This window comes from Galeopterus variegatus, unplaced genomic scaffold, assembly GCF_000696425.1.
Source record: "Galeopterus variegatus unplaced genomic scaffold, G_variegatus-3.0.2 Scaffold3854, whole genome shotgun sequence".
NCBI classification, from domain to species: domain Eukaryota; kingdom Metazoa; phylum Chordata; class Mammalia; order Dermoptera; family Cynocephalidae; genus Galeopterus; species Galeopterus variegatus.
Window position 1 is genome coordinate 4,138 of NW_007729965.1, and position 22,175 is coordinate 26,312.

Sequence of the window (22,175 nt, forward strand, 5' to 3'; positions counted from 1 at the left end):
GTAGGGATTGGGCCAGTTAGCTCACTTGGGAGAGCGACAACACCAAGCCAACGGTTAAGGTCCCCTTACTGGTCATCTTTTAAAAAAAACCTTAATTGGGCCGGCCCGTGGCTCACTCAGGAGAGTGTGGTGCTGATAACACCAAGGCCATGGGTTCAGATCCCTATGTAGGGATTGGGCCAGTTAGCTCACTTGGGAGAGCGACAACACCAAGCCAACGGTTAAGGTCCCCTTACTGGTCATCTTTTAAAAAAAACCTTAATTGGGCCGGCCCGTGGCTCACTCAGGTTTTATCCTTCCCTGCAGAAAGGGTAGAAAACGTGCCTAAATCATCTTTGTATTCCCAACATTTAACAAGCTGTGCCTAAAAGTAAATGTTGGTACATAGTAGTTTACCAATTACGTATTTGTTAAAAAGCGAATAAGTAAAAATATAAATATCTGTTTATAATTCTAATAATGATTCCTGGGTATGCTATAACAGAGTTAGAAAAAAAAAATCCCTACAATTTCTCCAGTTGTGCCATGTAGTATAATACTTAAGAACAGAGCGTAAGAACTTAGATACTCTTGCTTAAATTCCCAGCTTGGCCACTTTCTCATCATTAATTAGCTGATATTTGGGCTAATTAACAACTCTAGGCATTGGTTCATCAACTTTACAATCGGTATTACAATAAAATAACTATTATGAGAAAAAAAGGTCATTTACATAACAGCTCAGATAGGCTTAGCACACATCCAATTTGGGATAAACAATAAATGGTCATTGCTGCTAGCATCATAGTCAAATCCTATATAAGAAATCACCAACAAATAAATACCAATCTACAAAAATCCACCTGTACTTTTGGAAAATAAGTTATTTTAGGTAGATTCTTAAGCATTACTCTGTTACCTAATTAAAAAAAAAAGTAGTAAGCACTGTAGTATGGGTGGATATAAGGACTAAAGGCTAAGAAACCTGGGTTTTAATTCTCTCCTTCTCAACTAGCAAAAGCCAATGCTTTAAACTTAACTAGCAAAGCCAATGCTTTAGGCCTTAGGTTTCCCATTTATAAAATTCATTATTTCCCTTCTAACATTTCTAGGAAAGTCACATACACTCCTAAAAAGAGAGTCAGGGGGTTCCTAAAACTACAAAGCACATTTCATCAGCAAAACTCAAAAATATAATGAGGACAAAAATATTAGAGAAAATATAAATCGATATTCATTTCAAATAACAAATGTTATTGGGGGAGACAAGTGAGATGAAGAATATGTATAACCATAAATAGATAGCTTGAGTGCCAAAACTATAAATTTCTAGGAGTTAACTACTGTCCCTAGAATCTCAGAGGAAAAATTGATAATTAAGGTAATTAAAAAACTAACAAACAAACAAAACACTGCTCCTGTGCTCTGCAGAAAAAAAGCAAGGAAAAAGAAGCAAGGTGCCAAAGTGCCCAGGAGACTAACCACACTAAGAAAGATTTCAAGAGTGAGTAGATAGTGCTCACAAAATCTGCTTGATGACAAGTTACTAATTCATCCTGAAATATTAGGATAGGTAAACATAATTAGTAATATCTCATTCTTTACCAAGAAGATCCTGCACAAGTGTGCTAAGAAAATAAAAAATAAATGCTGACATTTAAAAGTGATTAAAAATAAAGTTTACTACTTTCAAAAACACCAGAAACCACATAAGAGCAAAAAAGAATTGGGTTGTATCACATCATGCATCAGTAAAGCAATCCATGGCAAACAATTTATATAAACCCTAGAAAACAGGGGGGTGAGAGGAGTCTAAGTTACAGATAAAAGATAAATGGTCTATGAGTCTTACTGAGATATTAGTAAAATCAGAGCAATTTGAGGGGGGAAAAAAACTTCAAGAGGACAGCACTAAAGGAGTTAACTTACATCAACTTACATGTAAAAGCTTATATATTACTTACGCCCTACAAAATCATGTAAGAAACATGAAAACCAGCATCTAACACAAAAGACATTTAGAAAGCCTGTGCTTAAGCAGAAAGTATAAAAAGAAATAAGCTGGAAAAATAAAATCATAACTATATATTTCATAATCATCCCATTTTCATATTATTCACTCATCACATGGAAGTAAAATCTCTAAGCTTCTCCCTACCTTAGGATTTTAGTCAAAATGAATGCAAACAATCACGTGGGATTCAGCCAAGCAGTGACGTTAAATTCTGCTCTGTCAGAGAGAGCATCTGTCAAGCCCACATTTAAACTGCTGCCTCCCTGTGCAGCAGCTGAGGAACCGTGGATTTCATATTATAGACTAAAACCCCAGTAAAACTGCTCAAAATCCTTCCTGCAGCTGCCAGGCAACAACGAAAGAAGAGAGGTAAATCCTATCCTTTTCCAGTACAATCGAAGCACTACATTCTAGCTCTGGCTTCTTTACATTGCAGCTCAGTGTTATTACCAGAAATATGGATACTGAGAAGAGAACACAGCACTGCATTGTCCAGCCAGGAAAACAGCAGATGTAAAAAGCTTCAATGCATCAACTGTCGGGAAGAGTCAACAGTGTTCCAAATAGAACGGACAACTACAGCTCTTTTGTTTAACAAAAGAGAGAGAAAATGAAAGAAAGGGAAAATCTCAGAAGACTAGGACCCATATGAACGAGAAGGGTAACTCGAAGAGAAGCAGACAGATGGACACTTTGGATACTGTGAAAAGCAATCGCAGGAGGCAGACTGTTGGGGGATGTGCGCATGTTCGATAGCATCTTTTTTGCTGAAGTGATGGCGTGCCAAAAGTATTTTCAGTGGGCATAATCCTCTCCACATAAATGGCCTGACCAAGGAAGGTACGTTGATATCTTGTGTATGATATTCATTTAAATGTGTTATCTTTTTATAGCCCTGGACGCACTATTACCTGATAAACAAGTTCATACAGTTCACTGCCCTTGAAACTATGAAAGGGTTTCTAAATACATGATTTTAAAATTTGTCATTGTTTAGAAGACAAACTGTCACTGCTCTATTCAGCTAAATAAGTAGCCTAGAATAATTATGGAATATAGACATATGAGGGAAAAGGCAAATAGTAATAAGATGTGCTTAAAGGATTCTCTGAGAAATTAAACTTAAAAAAAAAAAAATAAATCTGTAGCCCTTTACAGAAAACATAGTAATTCTCTATCAAATTAGGTCATATTGAATCCTTATCTAGTATATTAAAGTGCTCTCTTAAAAATGGCTATTAAAAGAGACAATGCAGTAAAATCATATTAAATACAACCAAGGATGATCTTAAAATTAAGAGCTTTTTATCTAAGTCCTCTTAAAACAAAATCTTAATATATAACAGCTTTTAGAAATGAAACCCTCCCTCCAATATCCATCTCCTTACACAAAAATAATGAACACAACCTGAGAGCATCAACAAATTTTAAGTACTACTGACCTACAAGAAGATACTAAAAGGCAAGCATTAGCATAGGATCACATAACATAGTGAGTTTATGCACAGCATACCACCACAGTAGTCACGTTATTACAGTGTCCATGAATACAACTTTAAACAAAGAGATTTCAATAGTTGCTAAAAATTCTTCTCTTTAAAATAGTGAGCTTTTATTTTAGGTAACAGACTGATTCTTAATGATCAAATCTAAGGCGTGATCACATAAAAAGTGAAATAATACTTTGATACAAAAATATCTACAAACGGAAATACAAGGTCAAAAAATTAAATATAAGTGTAACTAATGTGCTTCCAAGCCATATTAATATGTAGTAACAAACGATTGCCACTACATGTGTGTGGAGGGCATAGATAAATAAACTTAGCAACAATCACAGAATAGCAACTCAGGGGTCAAGAATTCAAAGATCCACATTTTACAAATCTATCAAAGATCCTGAGATTTCCTCAATTTCACACACAACTCAATAGCCTATTATTTAATAATCACAAAAGGCAAACATTTTAAAGACATGTGTAAGCATTGCATTCCAAAATTAAGACAGAGCAAGTTCACCAGGCCCTATTACATCTCAACATTAACTCTTCTTAATCATAGCCATACATTTTTATTTTAATTAAGAATGAAATCAGATAGCATTAAACAAAAAAATATGTTTGTAAAAATCTCAAGTCTTTCTTGGTACCTATACCTCTCAATGTTAAAGTCACCAATGAAGCAGTTTTATAAGCTACATGTCTCAAAATTAAAGTGTAGAAGTTTTTCTATTAAGGCACCACTCAAACCTAGGACTGCTCCAATAAGCTACAAATATCAACAATTTTAAAGGCCAAATGATAAAAACTGTGTTAAGTGTGTTTGTGTGTGTACTGAACAGCATTTTATAGTAATGGTCTCCCCGTGAACTTTAATCCACTAGATATAAATCCACATTAATAACTTGAAAATATCACCATCAAAAAAGAATTGTAAGAGATAAATCAAAGCTATTTCTATTCTGAAAATGTAAAAATGCTAAACAATTTTGCTTACAATATTTTAACTTTCTTGTCCTGGTCTCACTTTTCAAGAATTAAAATACAGTAGACAATAACTGGATAATAATTTCATCATTTAATAAAAGGAGAAATGGATATTTCAATTTTACTTTCTTTTTAACAAAAAAACTATAATACCTGAGAAACTTTTAATAAAGAATTTTTTTAAGGCTAGACACATGTGCTTCGTTTATCAGGAGATTAACCACAATTGGTATATACAGACTTAAACCCTCAGCAGCATTACATTTACAAACATACAAATATCATGAAATTTAAATTACAACACATCTCTATCACACATTCTTACAAAATCGTATTAGGACCAAAACTATGTATTTATGCTAGATTATAATATACAATAATTTGCTGTTTTCTGTAACACTGAAATATTCTGGAGACAACACTTAAGGTATACTGTTTCCATAAAAATAACTTATTATTACTATGATATTTACCTTTATTATTTATTCAGTCTTTCATTAAAACATTCATTCAATCATTGGACCTCATATGTATAATTGCTTCTTAAACTATCAAATTACACTTTCAAAAAATCGAAATGACTGGACTTCAACCAAATTCCAAGCATTATTAAATCAACAGAAAGCTCATACATTTACCTTTGGAATACTTAAAACAGGTTATCAACAAAAGTTGCTTTTAAATTTACAAACATAGCCCTTATATCTACTCTTTATGGTCTCTTTATGGGGTGGTGAGGGAGTCCTCACTTTTAACCAAATATACAATTTTGAAACAAAAGCTTAAAAATAGTTTCCTAGACTAAACAGAACAGCCAACTATGTACAAGGTATAAGAAGGGAAAAAATTGAGTTTCTAAATCAGAATGCTCAGCTCTATTATTTTCAGCTTACTTCATAGCAGAACTATGTTTTATCAGTACGGTGAATAGCTTTGGTCTTCACTAGTAATATGAGATTAAAATTCATATAAGTAAATCTCTAATAGCAAACTAGATGATTTGTTCTTAAAAACTTTAAAAAAATCACACTGCTCAATCAAATGAACAAAAAAATGATTAATTTTCTACATCTGAGAAATATAACTTGTAAAAGTACTGTGTAATCACAGAAACTAGAAATTATCAAATACTGGTGGCCTGTACTGTTACACTTCAGAAAATCGTTCAAATTCCCACCTATTTGCTCCCCCTAGTGGCTGCTACTAGAATAGTACCTTCATTCAATATTTTCAAAGTATTTAACATTTATATACACGAATTTTAACTCTCTATAACTATTCAATTGTATGAGGATTTCCATGTAAATCCTCATATAATATGCATAATATTATATATATATATACTGTATAATAAGTAAATCCTTATTATTTCCTTAAAAATATTTCTTTAAAAAATAATTAAATTTCATATCAAGGTTAAACCAATTTTTTACTAACCATGTATCTCTCAGTATCACAGGCTAAATAAACACATATATGTATTTACAGATATAATTTTAAATAAATGTTCCTATGTTGAAAATTTTTAATTGGTTTTCTTTTGCTTAAAGAAATAATTTTCACAAGTAAAAGTTTTAAAAAATTAAAATTACACATTAGTCCCCCTTCCCAAAAAGTATTTTCTCTTTTAATAGAATTCAGACTACAGCTCTATGTCCACCTCTACAACCACTACGCCTTGGTCCAGATAAACTAAGAACAGAAAAAAACTGAGAATAAATATGAGCAAGTTTGTGCTATGCACTTGAAAAACCATTGCAAGGTAACACAATCAGTTCTTAATATCTGGCATCATGAACTTCACCTACTGTCTGACATCTTGCAACCATTTTAAAATCTAGGGCTCTAAGTGTTGTGTTACCATAAATCCTAAAAATTTAACAAATTCTCTGCACACAAATTTAGAACACAGCATAACTCAAGAATATTTAAAAATATATTTTTTGAAATTTTAAATTTTAAATAGTTGGATAGTTACTGCCTGTATTTTGTAGGAAGCCTGGAAAGACTTTTCAAAGTGGTTCTTGATTTAATTCTAACATGGGGACTCAACTGAGATATGTGATAGTGTTCTGCCAAAGCCATAGATAAAGATAATTATGTGCTATATTTAAAAATCAATCTTAAGTTTAAGTAAGTACAATGATCTCCTGAATACTTCATATTTGCAATAGAAGGTTAAAATAAGAAAAGAGTACTTGAAAATGCTCATAATTTATTACTGTCTAAAAATCCTGCACTGAAATTACTGGACCCTGAAAATTAATCTTGACAGGTGCATCTTCTCATTGACTTTCTCAACACAGTAGGGGCCAATGGAAACATGCCAAGCAGTGTACTGTGACTAACAGAGCTCTGCCATAATCAACCTTGCACCGTCTGTCCCACAACTGATACATGACCATTTTACAAAAAAGACCGCTGACTGTGCACCATACCACCAATGGTATGTCAAATCAATTTTAATTAATGCCAATAAATTTTCCATCTGCTCTCAAGGCCTTCTTACATGGCCTTTCTCAGGAATCTAGTAACATTTTTCTCTCCTACAGGCATACAACTTTTAAATCTTTAATTGGGTCAAAAGTACACATGACCAGAACTGAGACAATGAAATAGAACAAAATTCATCCATCACTTCTCTTTAAAGTGTTCACTGTGCTACAAAGATATATTTTTAAAGAAATTAATCCTGTTCTCAGTGGTGTTATGTTGCCAAGGGGAAATAAAATATAAGCTTCTTTCCTTGGTTATCATATTTTCACAGATTAAGAAATTCCTATTTGCCTTAATTTTATTAACATCCAAAGTTCCCTTCAGGCAGTTTTGTAAGATTTGGCATTTTGTAAACTTGTATGCTTCATCTTTATAGAATGACTGCAAAGGATACAACGTGACCGAATTAGAAAATGATGACCAAAGAATAGTACTGATTCAGGAGAAGAGAACAACATCTGTGGCCACCCATATCTCATATACCATTCCTGTACCATTACTGGATATTTACAACATGCTTCAGTGGAGGAGAAGACACTGCTGCTTTGCAAAGATGACTTGGAATGCCAAGAGGTCTCTGTTCCGTACCCATCTTATTGGTGTACTCTCTCTAGTGTTTCTTTTTGCTATGTTTCTGTTTTTCAATCATCATGACTGGCTGCCAGGCCGAGCAGGATTCAAAGAAAACCCTGTGATGTACACTTTCCGAGGATTTCGTTCTACAAAAAGTGAGACAAACCACAGCTCCCTTCGGAACATATGGAAAGAAACAGTCCCTCAAACTCTGAGGCCTCAAACAGCAACTAACTCTAATGACACAGACCTGTCACCACAAGGAGTTACAGGGCTGGAAAATACACTTAGTGCCAATGGAAGTATTTACAGTGAAAAAGGTACTGGACATTCAAATTCTTACCATTTCAAATATATTATCAATGAGCCTGAAAAATGCCAGGAGAAAAGCCCTTTTTTAATACTATTAATAGCTGCAGAACCTGGACAAATAGAAGCTAGAAGAGCTATTCGGCAAACTTGGGGCAATGAAAGTCTAGCACCTGGTATCCAAATCTCAAGAATTTTTTTGTTGGGCATAAGTGTTAAGCTAAATGGCTACCTTCAACGTGCAATACTAGAAGAAAGCAGACAATATCATGACATAATTCAACAGGAATACTTAGATACATACTATAATTTGACCATTAAAACACTAATGGGCATGAATTGGGTTGCGACATACTGTCCACATATTCCTTATGTTATGAAAACTGACAGTGACATGTTTGTCAACACTGAATATTTAATACATAAGTTACTGAAGCCAGACCTGCCTCCTAAACATAACTATTTTACTGGTTACCTAATGCGAGGTTATGCACCCAATCGAAACAAAGATAGCAAGTGGTACATGCCACCAGACCTCTACCCAAGTGAGCGCTATCCTGTCTTCTGTTCTGGAACTGGTTATGTTTTTTCTGGAGATCTGGCAGAAAAGATATTTAAAGTTTCTTTGGGTATCCGTCGTTTGCACTTGGAAGACGTGTATGTAGGGATCTGCCTTGCCAAGTTGAGAATTGATCCTGTGCCCCCACCCAATGAGTTTGTATTTAATCACTGGCGAGTTTCTTATTCAAGCTGTAAATACAGCCACCTAATTACCTCTCATCAGTTCCAGCCTAGTGAACTGATAAAATACTGGAACCATTTACAACAAAATAAGCACAATGCCTGTGCCAACGCAGCGAAAGAAAAGGCAGGCAGATATCGCCACCGTAAACTACACTAGAAAAGACAATTTTTTTTTCAAACGTGCAATCTGTAAATATTGCTAAAAGCATGTATAGTTAAAACTGATTACATCCATAGGACAAGTTTTAGTTAAAACTCATCACATAAAGAAAATCAAAAAGTATTTTTTTAATTTCTGAAGGTGATTCTTACAACTACAATATTATACAACAAAAAGGTATCCCAAAAGAATCTATAAAAAACTGTATAAGGGGGTTCTGTGTATTAACATGCAATAACAAGCATGCATACATCAGTGGTTCAAGTCTTATGTTAGGGGCCAAAAAAAATGTAATTGCATATATTTTTCACATAAATTTTAATTTAAGAAATGAAGACAGCCAAAAGATCCTTCATTTTAGATTTAGCTTTCCATTTCAATATATAATTAAATGTAAATAAAACATTACTATCAATTTTAAGAAACTTTGTGCAAAGGACAAATTTTCTGACCTGACTATTCTAGGGTTCTAAAAACTATGCTCCATGCAATAAGATTTAGTTACTTCATAAACACATTCATAAAGTTCAGATGTTTCATCAATGCAGTTTTCATCTAAGTATTTACTTTTTAAGAATAATTGAGATACTCATTTTAATTTCTTTTATTAACACTCACATATATTGGGGGAAATTATTTTGACATGACGTGATAAAATGTGAAAAATTAATGTGTCTCAGGCTCAAGTTTTTATAAAAAAGGTTATTAAATGTTTCAAAATAGACAAATTTTGTTTCCTCATTGGTGTTAAGGGCCAAGCTAGTACTTCCATGAATTATTCAATTATATCAATTACTGCACTCTTAAAGAGTACCACTATTTAACTTCAAGTATATCTGTAAAAATAAATCACGTTCGTCTAACTGAAGCAAAAGTAATCACTGAAAGGCACAAAGAGGATACACTGTTGAAAAAAGATAAAGAGTGCAGTTTTATTCAATGCATTTTTAAGATGCACGTCTGCCAAACTGTAACATACGGGAAGTTGATTTCCTGACAGCAGGTGTACACAGGCCAATACTTAATCATTTTATGGCACCTATTTCGTTCTCTGAGTGCCAAGTTTACAAACCTGCAGTCCTTAATTTGGTAGATGACAAATATTCTGCATCACCAATTAAAAACCTTTTTGGAAGGGATGGGGGGAAATTACAAACGTTAGAATCCTTGACTCTAGGATGAACAATGTATACAATGCACTTCTACAAAGTTTTTAATAAAAAAAAAAAAGGTAAACAAAAAAAACCAAACCTTTACTGAGTGTTATGATACAAATATTTTCACAGTAATTTTGTTTGGCTCCACTCTCAATTTTAAAATCAAGAAATACCAACCCACTAACTTTAACAGTGTTTTTATTCCATACAAGTATGTAAATTATCAGCCTTAATTTCATTAGGATGTTTCTTATCTTAATTTTAATAATGACCATTTTTATCCCTGATTCTATTATGAAGGGATAAATCACCAGAATGGAACTATAACATTTGTTAAAGCTGAGAATCACAAAAACTGTTTTAAGTACTTGTGAATATGCTGAACTCCAATTACATTCAACCTACCTTCCACTTTCAAGTCAGTGGCCTAAGTGTGCTGTTCTACATCAAATAATTCTGAAAGCTGAGCTATATAACACCCCCCAGCTCTTGGTTTTTCACTTATTCTACATGATTACAGAATGACCAAAATTACTAAATAAAAGTCACACATAAGAGGAAAATACCGAATGAGTTCAGTAAGTTTGACAAAAGACAAAGGGAATCCTTCCCTCATAGTAAAGGAATTCTGATTTATACTTTAGAAGTTAAAAAAAAAAAAAAAGTATGTGTGTGTGTATGCAGAAACAGAAACAGAACCCGAGTGCTATTTGTCCAAATTATAATGATAATGCAGGATCTTTAAAAGACAGTGATTTCCAAAAAACCATGTTTAAAAAATGAGTTATGAAATACAGAATTCTTAACGGACACCTAAATTCCTCCTATCTCAGGTATCAATTTAAAATCATTTCTATATTCCTGATAATGCTATCTTGAAAAATGATGGTAATCTGATGACACTCTAAGAGTCCTCACAGGGGACCGGATCAAATAGTAAGTTTCTTAGTACTGCTGAAAGTTTTTATTTTAAAATAAATATTCTACTACTAATTTATTTTTGACTTTCTCAAGAATATGAAAGCCAATTTCTTGAGTAAAATGAGGTGATAGAGTATTTAAACATTTCACCAATTGTTTATTGTGCCTTCATCCTCATATTATGTAATTTTTGCCTATATATAAAAACATAATTTTAAATGACAACATTTTAGACTAAAAGACTACAGGAACAGCTATGTAATATAGCTCAAAGTGTTAATGGGTACTTTATTTTTTTTCCTTTTTGTCTTTTTTTTTACTGACCAGCAACGGGATCGCAACCCTCGGTGTCGCGCCCGCACCGGGGACCGGCAACGGGATCGCAACCCTCGGTGTCGCGCCCGCACCGCGCTCAGCCAGTGAGCGGGAACTGGTCTCCACATGAGATCCGAACCCTCAGCGGGAGCGCCGCCGCACTCCCAAGCGGTGCACTCTCCAGTGCGCCACCGGGCCGGCCCGTTAATGGGTACTTTAGAAGATGAAAATACCAAAACTTTCAATACTTATAACATTAGTTTACTTTGATCAAGTTTAGAGGTGATAAAATTCTAATTCAACCAAATAATTTAGATTTTTCCTCACCTCTTTGTACACAGCATAATCATATACCTCAACTTATCAATATCTATTTCTAGCAAATCTTACAAAAATACCATTAAAGGCAACAGGAACTATTTGCTAATTGTTCAAGCAGTGTGCCTAGTACTGTGTTAAAGCACTTTATATACATGATTTCATATAATCCTCATAAGCAACATTAAAAGATAGGAAAGAAAGACTCCTGCAAGAGGTTAAATACCTAACATCACAAACTAGTAAAGAAGTAAGTTTCAATTTCAAAGATCATGCTCTTAACCATTACACTGTTCTGCTATGTATTTCACATATGGCAGCTGATAAAAGGCTAAAGAGTTAAGCAGAAATGGTTTTCCCTCTATTCCCCCATTCTCTGCTTATTCTTCATCCTTTGCGAGGGCCTCCAGGCTTCACAGCCATTTTCATACACCAGAGGGTCACCTAATGTTAGATGCAAATAAAGAAGAGAGAAAAAAGAAGATATCTGATCCCCCAGTTATTTTCTCTCCTCCTTTTCAGTTGTTGTTGAATGCTGACCAGAACCTTGAAAAGCATGTATATTATACTGCTTATCTCTTGCTCCTTTGGGCACTGAGGTATATCTGTAGGCAGGAAGCAAGCAATAAAAAGTATAAAGGGTGCTTCTTTTGAAGTACCACTGACAATTTTTAATAGACAAAAGTGGCACTGCATTTATTCACTACTGTTTAGTCACCTACTATTTTGTTGTGACATGGCAAAGCCTGTTTTCCTGACTTATTCAGATATTTATTTCCCCATTTTTGCTGTTTAACTAGAAAACCTGACTACTAAATTAACAGATATAAAAAGAAAAAGAAATCCCTATCTACATACATTTCTGTAGAATATCAATGTATCACTTAGATATTATTCACAGAAGACAGGTAATACATATCAAATACTAAAATGGGACAGAAAGACCACTACCAGCAAATTTTGCAGTAATAAAATTCTTAGCTCCTATGATGATTCCTTAATGCTCTGTTAAGACCCTGCCCTCTGTGTGCTCTGCCACCTGAGCAAATCAGGGATACAAGCGGATTCAAGAACAACTTCTCTCAGAGAAGAAAAGCTGAAAATTTCATACCTATTCATAATGTATCCATGCACAAGCCTTGAAAGAGCTAAAACCATGTTGCAATAAGTGCCCTTATTACTGGGAAGAGATCAGGAAAACCATGTTTGAAGCCTGTATTCTTAAGGTCACACCACCAGGAAGGAGAGCCAATATATCTCAAAGTAACCACAAACCTGACTGCCTGAACCTCATATGAAGCAAAATGTTATCAGCCTAGAAATTAATGAACAGAGAGGACTGGCCCACTGTTTCACATCTGCTTAAAATTTATTTTAAAAGTTTGTTTAAAATTGTATTCCTTTATCAGAGATCTGTTTGATCTCCTGATAAGGTTAAAAATATATATGTGTGTGTGTGTGTATATATATGTGCTACAACCTTCTTCCTGGCAAATTTACACAAGAGAGGGAAGAGAATGACTCCTATAAACTTAAGAGAGAAAGCTATTACTTGGCAGAAGATGAGTAAACTCAATTTTTACAAAAATAAAACAAAGTTCTTAATCAAAGTTCATAATTAAAACTTCAAATTTCAAGTATTTGTATGTCTATCTGAATGTCCTTATAGACATTATATGTACATTTATACATACATTTAACATATATTTACATCCTGGCCAACAGCCAAAAAAACAAATAATAAAAACATATTTAAACCGAAGTCATCTTCTCATCCTAACATTTAGTACTTTTTCAGCACTCCCTTTCTCAGTGAACAGGTAACTCCAATGAACTGGCCACGTACGAATAAGAGGAATCATCATGGCCACTTCCTTCTCGTTACTGCCCATTATCCATCTATTCCCAAAGACCTGGATCCCTACTGAAATCCATCAATTATTCTTCATCTTAGCCCTTTAGTACAGCATCTCTCACTTTTGCACTACTGCAACACCTTTATAACCAGTTTCCTTATATCCATGTAATCCGTTGCCTGTATTACAGCCAGAATGGTATTTTTAAAACATAAAGCTATTCATGTTATCCCACTGTTTCAATGGTTTCCCAATGTACTCAGGATAAATACCAAAATCTCTAAACCCCCTGGACATCTACAAAGCCCATAAATAATTCAGTCTTCCTCGATAAGGCTAATCTCTCCACCCAATCTTTTGATGCCATTCCTACCTTCTGCCTCATTAAAAATTATTTTTTCTCTCTCTCTCAAGATTGACTTAAAAAGCAAGAAACAAATCCTAGATGAGGAAAAATGAATTGAAATTTGATTCAATAAAAAGTCCCACCCTTTTGGATTAAAGAATTTTTGTTTTATTTGAAAGGAAACTTTTTTAAGTATCAAATTAACTTTTCTCTACACTGAGGAAAAACAATAGTGATTTGGAGAGAAGGGATTCCAGAGACAGAAGTAAGGTCTACATTTAGGAGATTTTAGGAAGTAAAGTCTCCAAGGCCCTCGTGATGGCTGGGTATTAGAAGTACAGGAGAGGGGAGTAAGTGGCAAGGACAATGCCTAAGATTCCGGCCTGAACACTGAGAGGATGACAGTGCCATTTACTGAGAGAAAAAACACTGTATAAGAAGCGGATTCACCAGAGACAACATAATAAAGGGCCATTGAGCCATGTATAAAAAGCATTAGGGGCCAAGGGCTTCAGCCACACTCCCCGACATTAGCATTCAGCCCAGAAACAACCAAGCCACCACTGGAAGCCCCCTGGTCTCCCCTGCAGAAATGAGGGGGGTGCTACAACTATGCCCCTCCTCCTTTCTCCTTCTCCTGCCCTATTTCCTTCCCCTTTCTGATCTCCTCCTCCCACCCAACTGCTGTGCAACATCTTAGAATGTAAAAACAGATGGAGCCGGGGGCCAACCCATTCTCTCGCATCCAGCCACACTGCCACTGCCACAGGGCCTGCCCAAGGTCCTGAGGCATGGAGCCTGGGACTGACTCCTCCCACAACCAGGCCTGATGCTGCTGCTACAGTGTCCACCTGGGTCCTGAGGCACGGAGCCAGGACCAACCCTTCCTCCCACAACCAGGCATACCGCTGCTGCCATGGAGCCCGACCAGGGTCCTGAGGTATGGAGCCAGGAACCGACCTCTCCTCCCACACTGGGGAACACCACCACTGCCACGGGGCCTGTCCAGGGTCCTGAGGCATGGAGCCAGAGACTGACCCCTCCTCTCACCACCAGGCAAAGACCACACCAAAAACATCACTTCCATGTAGGTGGTCCACCACAGCAACCGCAATAACTACAGCTGCCTCAAAAGCAGCCAGACGCCACAACCACCAGGCAGATGACCCACCAGCCACTAGAATGCATTGACACAAGGAGAGTCAGCAGCAGAGACCAAAGTAAAGAAGAGGATGTCCCTCTCCACAAAGCCCATTCCAGATTGATAGAAGAAGCATCTACTCTGCAGTAATAGTAAGGGACCTAAACGTACCTCTCTCAGCACTGGACAGATCATCTAGGCAACAAATCAACAGAGTAATCATTACCCTTTCAGAAGGAGAGAAGAAATCTAGGATTAAACAGAGGTTGTGGGGAAGGAGGGGGTAATGGGGAGAAATTGGACAAGGCACATAAAAAATAAGTACAGTTTGTAATAATATATATGCTAATAATATTGATTTGATCAACAAATGTCAACGTTAAACCCCCAAAATATGTACAATTACGATTCAATAAAAAAATAAAAAAATTAAAAATTAAAAATAAAGTGACTTAAGAATCAGCCTCTATGAATAGTTTAAATGGAACAATTACAGGCAAGAATAATTTCAAAGTAGTTCAGAAAACCCTAATGAACTATAACCTGAAGTGGAATCTGTTAAGTGTGTTACAACAAATGGTGATAAATATACAAGGTGACTTCAAAAAGTTCATAGAAAGATTCATATTATCTTTTAATTCCATTTTTCCATGAGCTTTTTGAAGTACACTCATGTGGAGCGGAAAACAGCACACATGGACAAGTTTACATTTAAAGCTTGTGATTATTCATCAGGAGGTACCTTGCAGAAAATATATGTATTTATCATGTACTGCTGAGCCATTAGTGTCAGCATTAGCGAACTTCATTTGGTCTCATAAATTTAACCATCATCAGTTCCATGAATTTCTGTTAGAAATAATCTTGATGTGTCCTATCACACAGCAGCCCAACCATTTATCAGTAGTAAAGTTTTACTGTGAATTTTTGAGCTCAGGGCCAAGGTTCAAATTTTTCTGAACAAGAAGATCCAGCCTCAACCACTATTATCAAACATTAAATGGCTTTGAAAATTAGATTTTGCTACAGATTTGATACTTTTTTTGAATTCAACTTAAATTACAGAACAAAACAGTGATGATATAAGAGACTCATACTGTCATTTTGAGTACACCTAAGGTTGTTTGAATTATCAAGTAATATCAACCTGCTTCATACGCTTCCCATGTACTCAAAAATTAAAATAAGAAATGAGAATTCCGGGCCGGCCCGGTGGCGCACTGCTACAGTGCGCCGCTTGGGAGCGCGGTGGCGCTCCCGCCAAGGGTTCGGATCCCACATACAGACCGGTTCCCGCTCACTGGCTGAGCGAGGTGTGGGAGCCACACTGAGGGTTGCGATCCCGTTGCCGGTCCCGGTCCGGTACGGGCGCGACACTGAGGGTTGCGATCCCGTTGCCGGTCCCGGTCCGGTACGGGCGCGACACTGAGGGTTGCGATCCCGTTGCCGGTCCCGGTCCGGTACGGGCGCGACACTGAGGGTTGCGATCCCGTTGCCGGTCCCGGTCCGGTACGGGCGCGACACTGAGGGTTGCGATCCGTTGCCGGACACGAAAAAAGACAAAAAGGAAAAAAAAAAAAAGAAAGAAATGAGAATTCCATTCTCACAAATCTGCAGTGGATATATTTTCCAACTCAAACTAGAGTTCAGGTCTCATTCAGATCTCAATACAAATGCAAAAGATATTTCCTTATTTCAAAATCCATTTAACTGCGGAATTGGGGAAGTTCCACTTAACTCTCCAATGGTAATGATAAATCTGCAATGTAATGACATACCAAAAAGGTAAGTTATCAAGAAAATAATCTAGCAGAATTCTAGAAATGCTTTCCATGATGTAAATATGCTGAATTAATGTTATATGTACATGGACTGGTAACTGTATTTAGCAATATCTGTATGAAAAGATTTTTTTCAAAGATGAAAATACATAAAAACTCATTATATATCAGCACTAATAGATGAATGTTTGCAATCAATTTTGGTGGCAGACAACACTAACTTTGAACACCAATTAAGTAAAATGTTATCCCCTCACCAAAAAAAACTCCATTCTTCTCATTAGCATACCAGTATTACAGAGTATTATCATATATTATTATTATTATATTTGTAATTAGAAATTTATGGAAATTTAATTATGTCTTGTTACATAAGTACCTACATAATTTCTTTGATTTTGTCTATTGACCTACAGCCTAAAATATTTACTATCTGGCCCTTTACAAAAAATACTTGCCAATCTCCAATTTAAATCATTACATTTAAACCTTTTAAATCATTGCAGAGTAGAAAATGTAAGGCAATAGTGAAAACACACTTAAATCATACAATTTCCTGCTGCACTACTTACTTTCATTCATGCCTGACTCTCATTTCTGTATTCTCATTATAAAACAATTTTGCACTAAAGTTTCTAAGAGTTCAGCTTAGATAACACTAGAAGGTTTCAGAAATTAGCTTTCACTACAGATTTGATCATTGTTACCTAATGAATTCCACCTAAAACTACAAGACAAAACAGTGCTTACATATAAAATTCATACTGTGGTAAAAGACGGCTTGCTTATTTTTATGGGCAAACAACCCAAAATCAACATAGCATAAATAAATAAAGCCCAAATAGAAATGGTAGGTTTTTTTATGGCAGACCAAATACAAATGTTAGCATACTTAGTTTAAGTGTACAAGTGGAGACCTTGACCACAATTTTATCAGTATTATGTATGTTTGGGAGGGAGAAGGAACAGAGAGAGAGAAATTCTTTTATTCTCCTATTACTGAAAATAGTTCTGGTAATTTCACTAAATAAATTTTATATAAGAAGTATAACCAACTGAGTAAAATGTGAATAAAATCTTTCTACATAATCCACCAATTATTCTTACGAAAAATCCTTTATACTTTACAATTATACTACACATATCTTCACATCATTCAAATAAATATACTGAAGTAGAATATTTTAGTGTTACCATCCTGAAACTGTGTAAAAGGTTCATCACAACACAGAATGATTACATATCTACTTATACATAAAATCTTCTACAATGGTATTCGCATTAGTACTTCTCCATTTGTTCTTTATATTTGGTTCTGTACTCATTCTGACTGCGCTCTAAAGCTTAAGTACTTTTTATACAATGCTAAAAAAACACTTAAATTAGTGTCTTTCCTGCATAGAAATTACCGAATTAATTGGGAGAGTACAATTTAAGTAACCTCATTAATTTGATTATGAACCTGTGATAAGTGAAAGGTAGAAATAAGTGATTTCCAGAATCCAGTAGGAAATCCTTGCTCTTCTCTCCCCTTCCAAACAAACAAAACTAAATGGGACTGATCCTAGGCCTATAGCTCAGAGCAAAGTCATTCTACCACTACTGCCCTCTCTAGTGATAAATTAGATCCTTTGTATAATCTTTAAATTCAAAAGAGCTAGTTGCCTCATCAACAATTTTTAGCAAATCAAATAGAACAGAATGAGATGGTAGTCCAAAAATTGAGTCAGCAATCTACACACCTAAAGAAATAATAAATCATATCCATCTGGAGAGAGATTAGTCAGACACAACAAGAAACAGAAGTCACAATGGCAAATGATGACAAAGACTGTCTAAGCAATGGCCAAGGGGAAAGGTGCCTTGGCCTTGCAACATGTCTTTCTTTAATGAAGAGATGCAAATATCAGGCTACTTTGACATTATTAAAAATTTAAAGGATATAATTTATTATGTGCTCATTGTGCAACTATACTGTGATTTCCAGTGTAGCTTCCTTACAGAGAACATATATGTGCTAGAAAGAGCATGTGAGCACAAAGTACCCTTTACAATTACATTTCTCACTGTAAATTAATAAATTAGCATTTGATTTCAGATGCTGTTCATATAAGCTTGATTAAAATGAACCAATTTCTCATGGTATACTAACATTATTAAGTTTCTCAGCCTTTCTCTGGGCCATGGCAAATTACCAAAGTAATGCTACCCTATGGGACAACTTGGGATCCAGACAGCTGATTTCCCAAAGGCAACATAACCTTCTGCACTGCTGCTCATCATCAGCAGTTACTTATCCTTTCACCTGCTACTTAACAAAGATGGTGATGAAAATTATTCAGGTACTTAGAACCAGATTCTATGACTATGGATTGGTCATCAGTGATCTACAAGAGTGTTCCAACATAAAATGCAAATGTAATTACTACCAGTATAACATATGGAAGCATGTTTTTATAAAATCTACTATACTATGACCTTTACACTAATGTTTAAAGCTTTAAAAACATTATACAAACTTCTCAAAAATATTAATATTGACTCAAAAAAGTTAGAAATAATTCAAATGTAAATCACAGGTCTCCCCAAAATTGACTTCTATCAACTTATTCAAAGGTATTTGATCATTTATATCTATTACATTTAATCCAGATTTTTTAAAAATTCCCAATATCAATGTATTTAAATTAAATAATTAAGTTTTTTAAGTTTTTTTTTCTTGTAATTATTAAAGTAACTTTTATAGGGGAAGAGTGACAAAATTTACCAAAGTTCTTGATGAATTATAATGTACCCACAGATTTATCAGAATGATTGGTTATTATGATGTCACTCTACCTATTTAAAACTCAATAATTCCTAAGGAAACTTATGAAATATTCTGTATAGGCTTTTAAGATAAAATGTTAAAATAGTATAATCAAATCAGAAACTGAATTTTGGGAGTTTTGCTTTCATAAAGAAAACTAAAAGACATTTAAAGAACAGAAGTTAGTAATTAGTAAATTCTGGAAGATCAAAGAGCTGTTTAATTTTAGTTCTCAAATTTGACATATTAAAATATATTAGGAATTCCATTCCAGAATATTTATGACAAAAAGACACTGCAGGAAAACTGAAGCATCAATCTAAAAATACCAAATTTGGGCAGGTAAATGATTGCAGGATTGATAGTGTCCAGAATTCACTGTTGTAGATGATGATAAAACACTGAATCAATTCTTTCTCAATGTAATTTACAAAAATATTAAATTGGCTTGATTTCAAAATAATTCTACATTTGATCTTACATATTGCTGCAAATATCTAACTGTAAAGAACCAAAAGCTTTTTCAATCACACCATAAAATACGACTTCAACAGTGAGACAATTATCTGAGTTATATGGTATGACTTTTGTCTCTAATTAAAACAAAAATAAGATCTTAAGAAGTTCTGTTCTAAGCATTTCAAGTGAATGTCTTCGACTTATTCACAGCAAAACCCCATTCTGAAATTCCAAATAACTTAGTTTTTAAATACTAAGATTTGTCCAGACCAGAAGCAAATACAAGTTTAAAAACAGGTATTTAAAATAAACATGGGAACAGTCACTCACAGAGGAACATGAGAAGCAGGAAAGACAAGAAGTACAACACTAAAAGAAACATCCATCAAGAAAAAGACCTGGAAAAGAAACCAAAACTTAGAATTAAAGATCAAATGAGGTTTGGCAGGATGGGGGAGGGGAAAATGTGAGGACTGAACTAACTAGACAATCCAATGAATATTAAGACAACTAAAACAATATTTGAATGCAGAAATTATATGAAAGACTGAAAATTCAGAGAAGATCTACATCAATTTATGAAGATCTAGAAATTGATATAGCAAACTAAGCTCAGCCAACAGCAGCCAACAAAAAAGTATGAAAAGTACTCATCAAGGACATATATAAACACCCAAGTATAGTATATTAAATATACTAGGTTTTTTTCATATGAACAAATTGGTTCAAATCATGTCATGAAATTAAAGAAAATATTAAAGATTAATTTTTGTCCTTCAAAATAATGAAAAGAGATATATATAAAATAAAAGCATTTCTATGTTAAAGAACAGTAGTGGTTAGTCTTAAAATTCAGAAAAGGAGTTAGAATTTTAAAATAGTGACATACATTTGATACTGATACTAATTTTGTTAAAATTGAATGGATTAAAAATAAAAGACTATTAAAATTATGTTCAAGAGAGACTATTAAGCTAAAAGAAAACTAAAATCTACTTTTGTGCAATTCTCAGTCATAAATAATTATAACATTACACATCAAAACTATAAGAGAACACATATAATCAAACCAAAATTTCATAACACATTTTTATCATGTTGCTAACAAAATACCATCATATTCCCAAACTGGTTTCTATTTTCTCCTATTCTTACAAAGATCAATATTAAAACACTTTGACAAAAGGTGATGTTAAATTCATTACTAAAAATTACACAACGGTTGCCAGACTACTCCTGACATATGTGCCAACAATAACTTTGTCTATGCTTCATTCAAAAATAAGTCTCAGGAGTTTGTGATCATGGCATTAACTATATGGTATATTAATTGGTAGATTAACATTAAAGGGTATGCTACAGATATTACTAAAATCTCTAAGATGTTTTGGGTAAATCAAAAATTACTCTTTAATGAAATGCAAAGCTAAATTAATTGAGTTTGACTGTATAAGCTTGCACCAAAAGTACCATCCTGTGTGCAATGGATTTTCAATAAATCTGAGTAAAATACATAAGCTGAAGAACATTATAAAAAAGAGAACCTTCGCTTTATGTATACTAAAATTCCCTCATACCTATTAATATGTTCTGTTACTATAATTCACTTTTCTTGAAGTTCACTAGCATCAAAATGCTGATTATGCTAACAAAATATAAAGGTTAAATCAGATTCTAATACCTCTTACCACAAACATTTCAGTGTAATGAGATTAATACCCACCCATCTAAATAAATGTTCCCTCTAAGTATTAGCCAACTAATTACGTATGTTTAATATGAAAATATTTCTGCAATAACTACAATTAATTCCATGCTACAATCAAACAGAACCGAAAGGTACAATGCTAAACAAGATATACCTGTACACATTTAAACCTCAAAACAAATCCCTAAGGAAATTATACCATTTTTCAGATAAGAAAACTGATGCTTGATTTGCTGCAACAAACAAATCATAACAGAGTTCTTTCTTGTATCTCCCTTATATTAAGACATGCTCCATTAGCACCCAAACACACACACACACACACACACACACACACACACAGCATCAGCTAGAAAAATCATTAGAGGAAAATTAATATAAAGAGGATATAAGGGACGTTTTCATGTTTTATGAGTACAGAGAAAAAAAACATTGTCTAATCAAGTTGGTGATAGCTTCTTAGAAAAGTCTATGAAAATGAAGATCTAATAAAAAATAAACTGCACAAAATACTAATATGTTAATATTGAAGTATTACTTCATATAACATAGTAAATGTATAAACTTTTGAAAGCTTAAGAGACATGAGTTATTACATATTAC

The 22,175-nt window shown here is 34.3% G+C and overlaps 2 protein-coding genes across 2 annotated transcripts in view; one reads left to right on the top strand and one right to left on the bottom strand.

Annotated features, from left to right (window-relative positions):
- Positions 1–2,236: 2,236 nt before the first annotated feature.
- B3GALT2 (UDP-Gal:betaGlcNAc beta 1,3-galactosyltransferase, polypeptide 2) lies at positions 2,237–10,006 on the top strand. The gene is made up of 2 exons (XM_008586153.1): positions 2,237–2,833; positions 7,352–10,006. The coding sequence occupies exon 2, from the start codon at positions 7,490–7,492 to the stop codon at positions 8,756–8,758; it is 1,269 nt and encodes a 422-aa protein (XP_008584375.1). The 5' UTR covers positions 2,237–2,833; positions 7,352–7,489; the 3' UTR covers positions 8,759–10,006.
- A 10,178-nt stretch (positions 10,007–20,184) lies between these two features.
- Positions 20,185–22,175, bottom strand: part of CDC73 (cell division cycle 73) — a 36,644-nt gene continuing 34,653 nt past the window's right edge. The window contains exon 11 of the mRNA XM_008586154.1: positions 20,185–20,262. Coding sequence (XP_008584376.1) covers positions 20,191–20,262 — 72 coding nt within the window. The 3' untranslated portion in view covers positions 20,185–20,190. The remainder of the gene's footprint in view (positions 20,263–22,175) is intronic.

Excerpts from the sequence above, each read along its gene's own strand:
- B3GALT2 (XM_008586153.1), top strand. The coding sequence starts at position 7,490 with ATGCTTCAGTGGAGGAGAAGACACTGCTGCTTTGCAAAGATGACTTGG.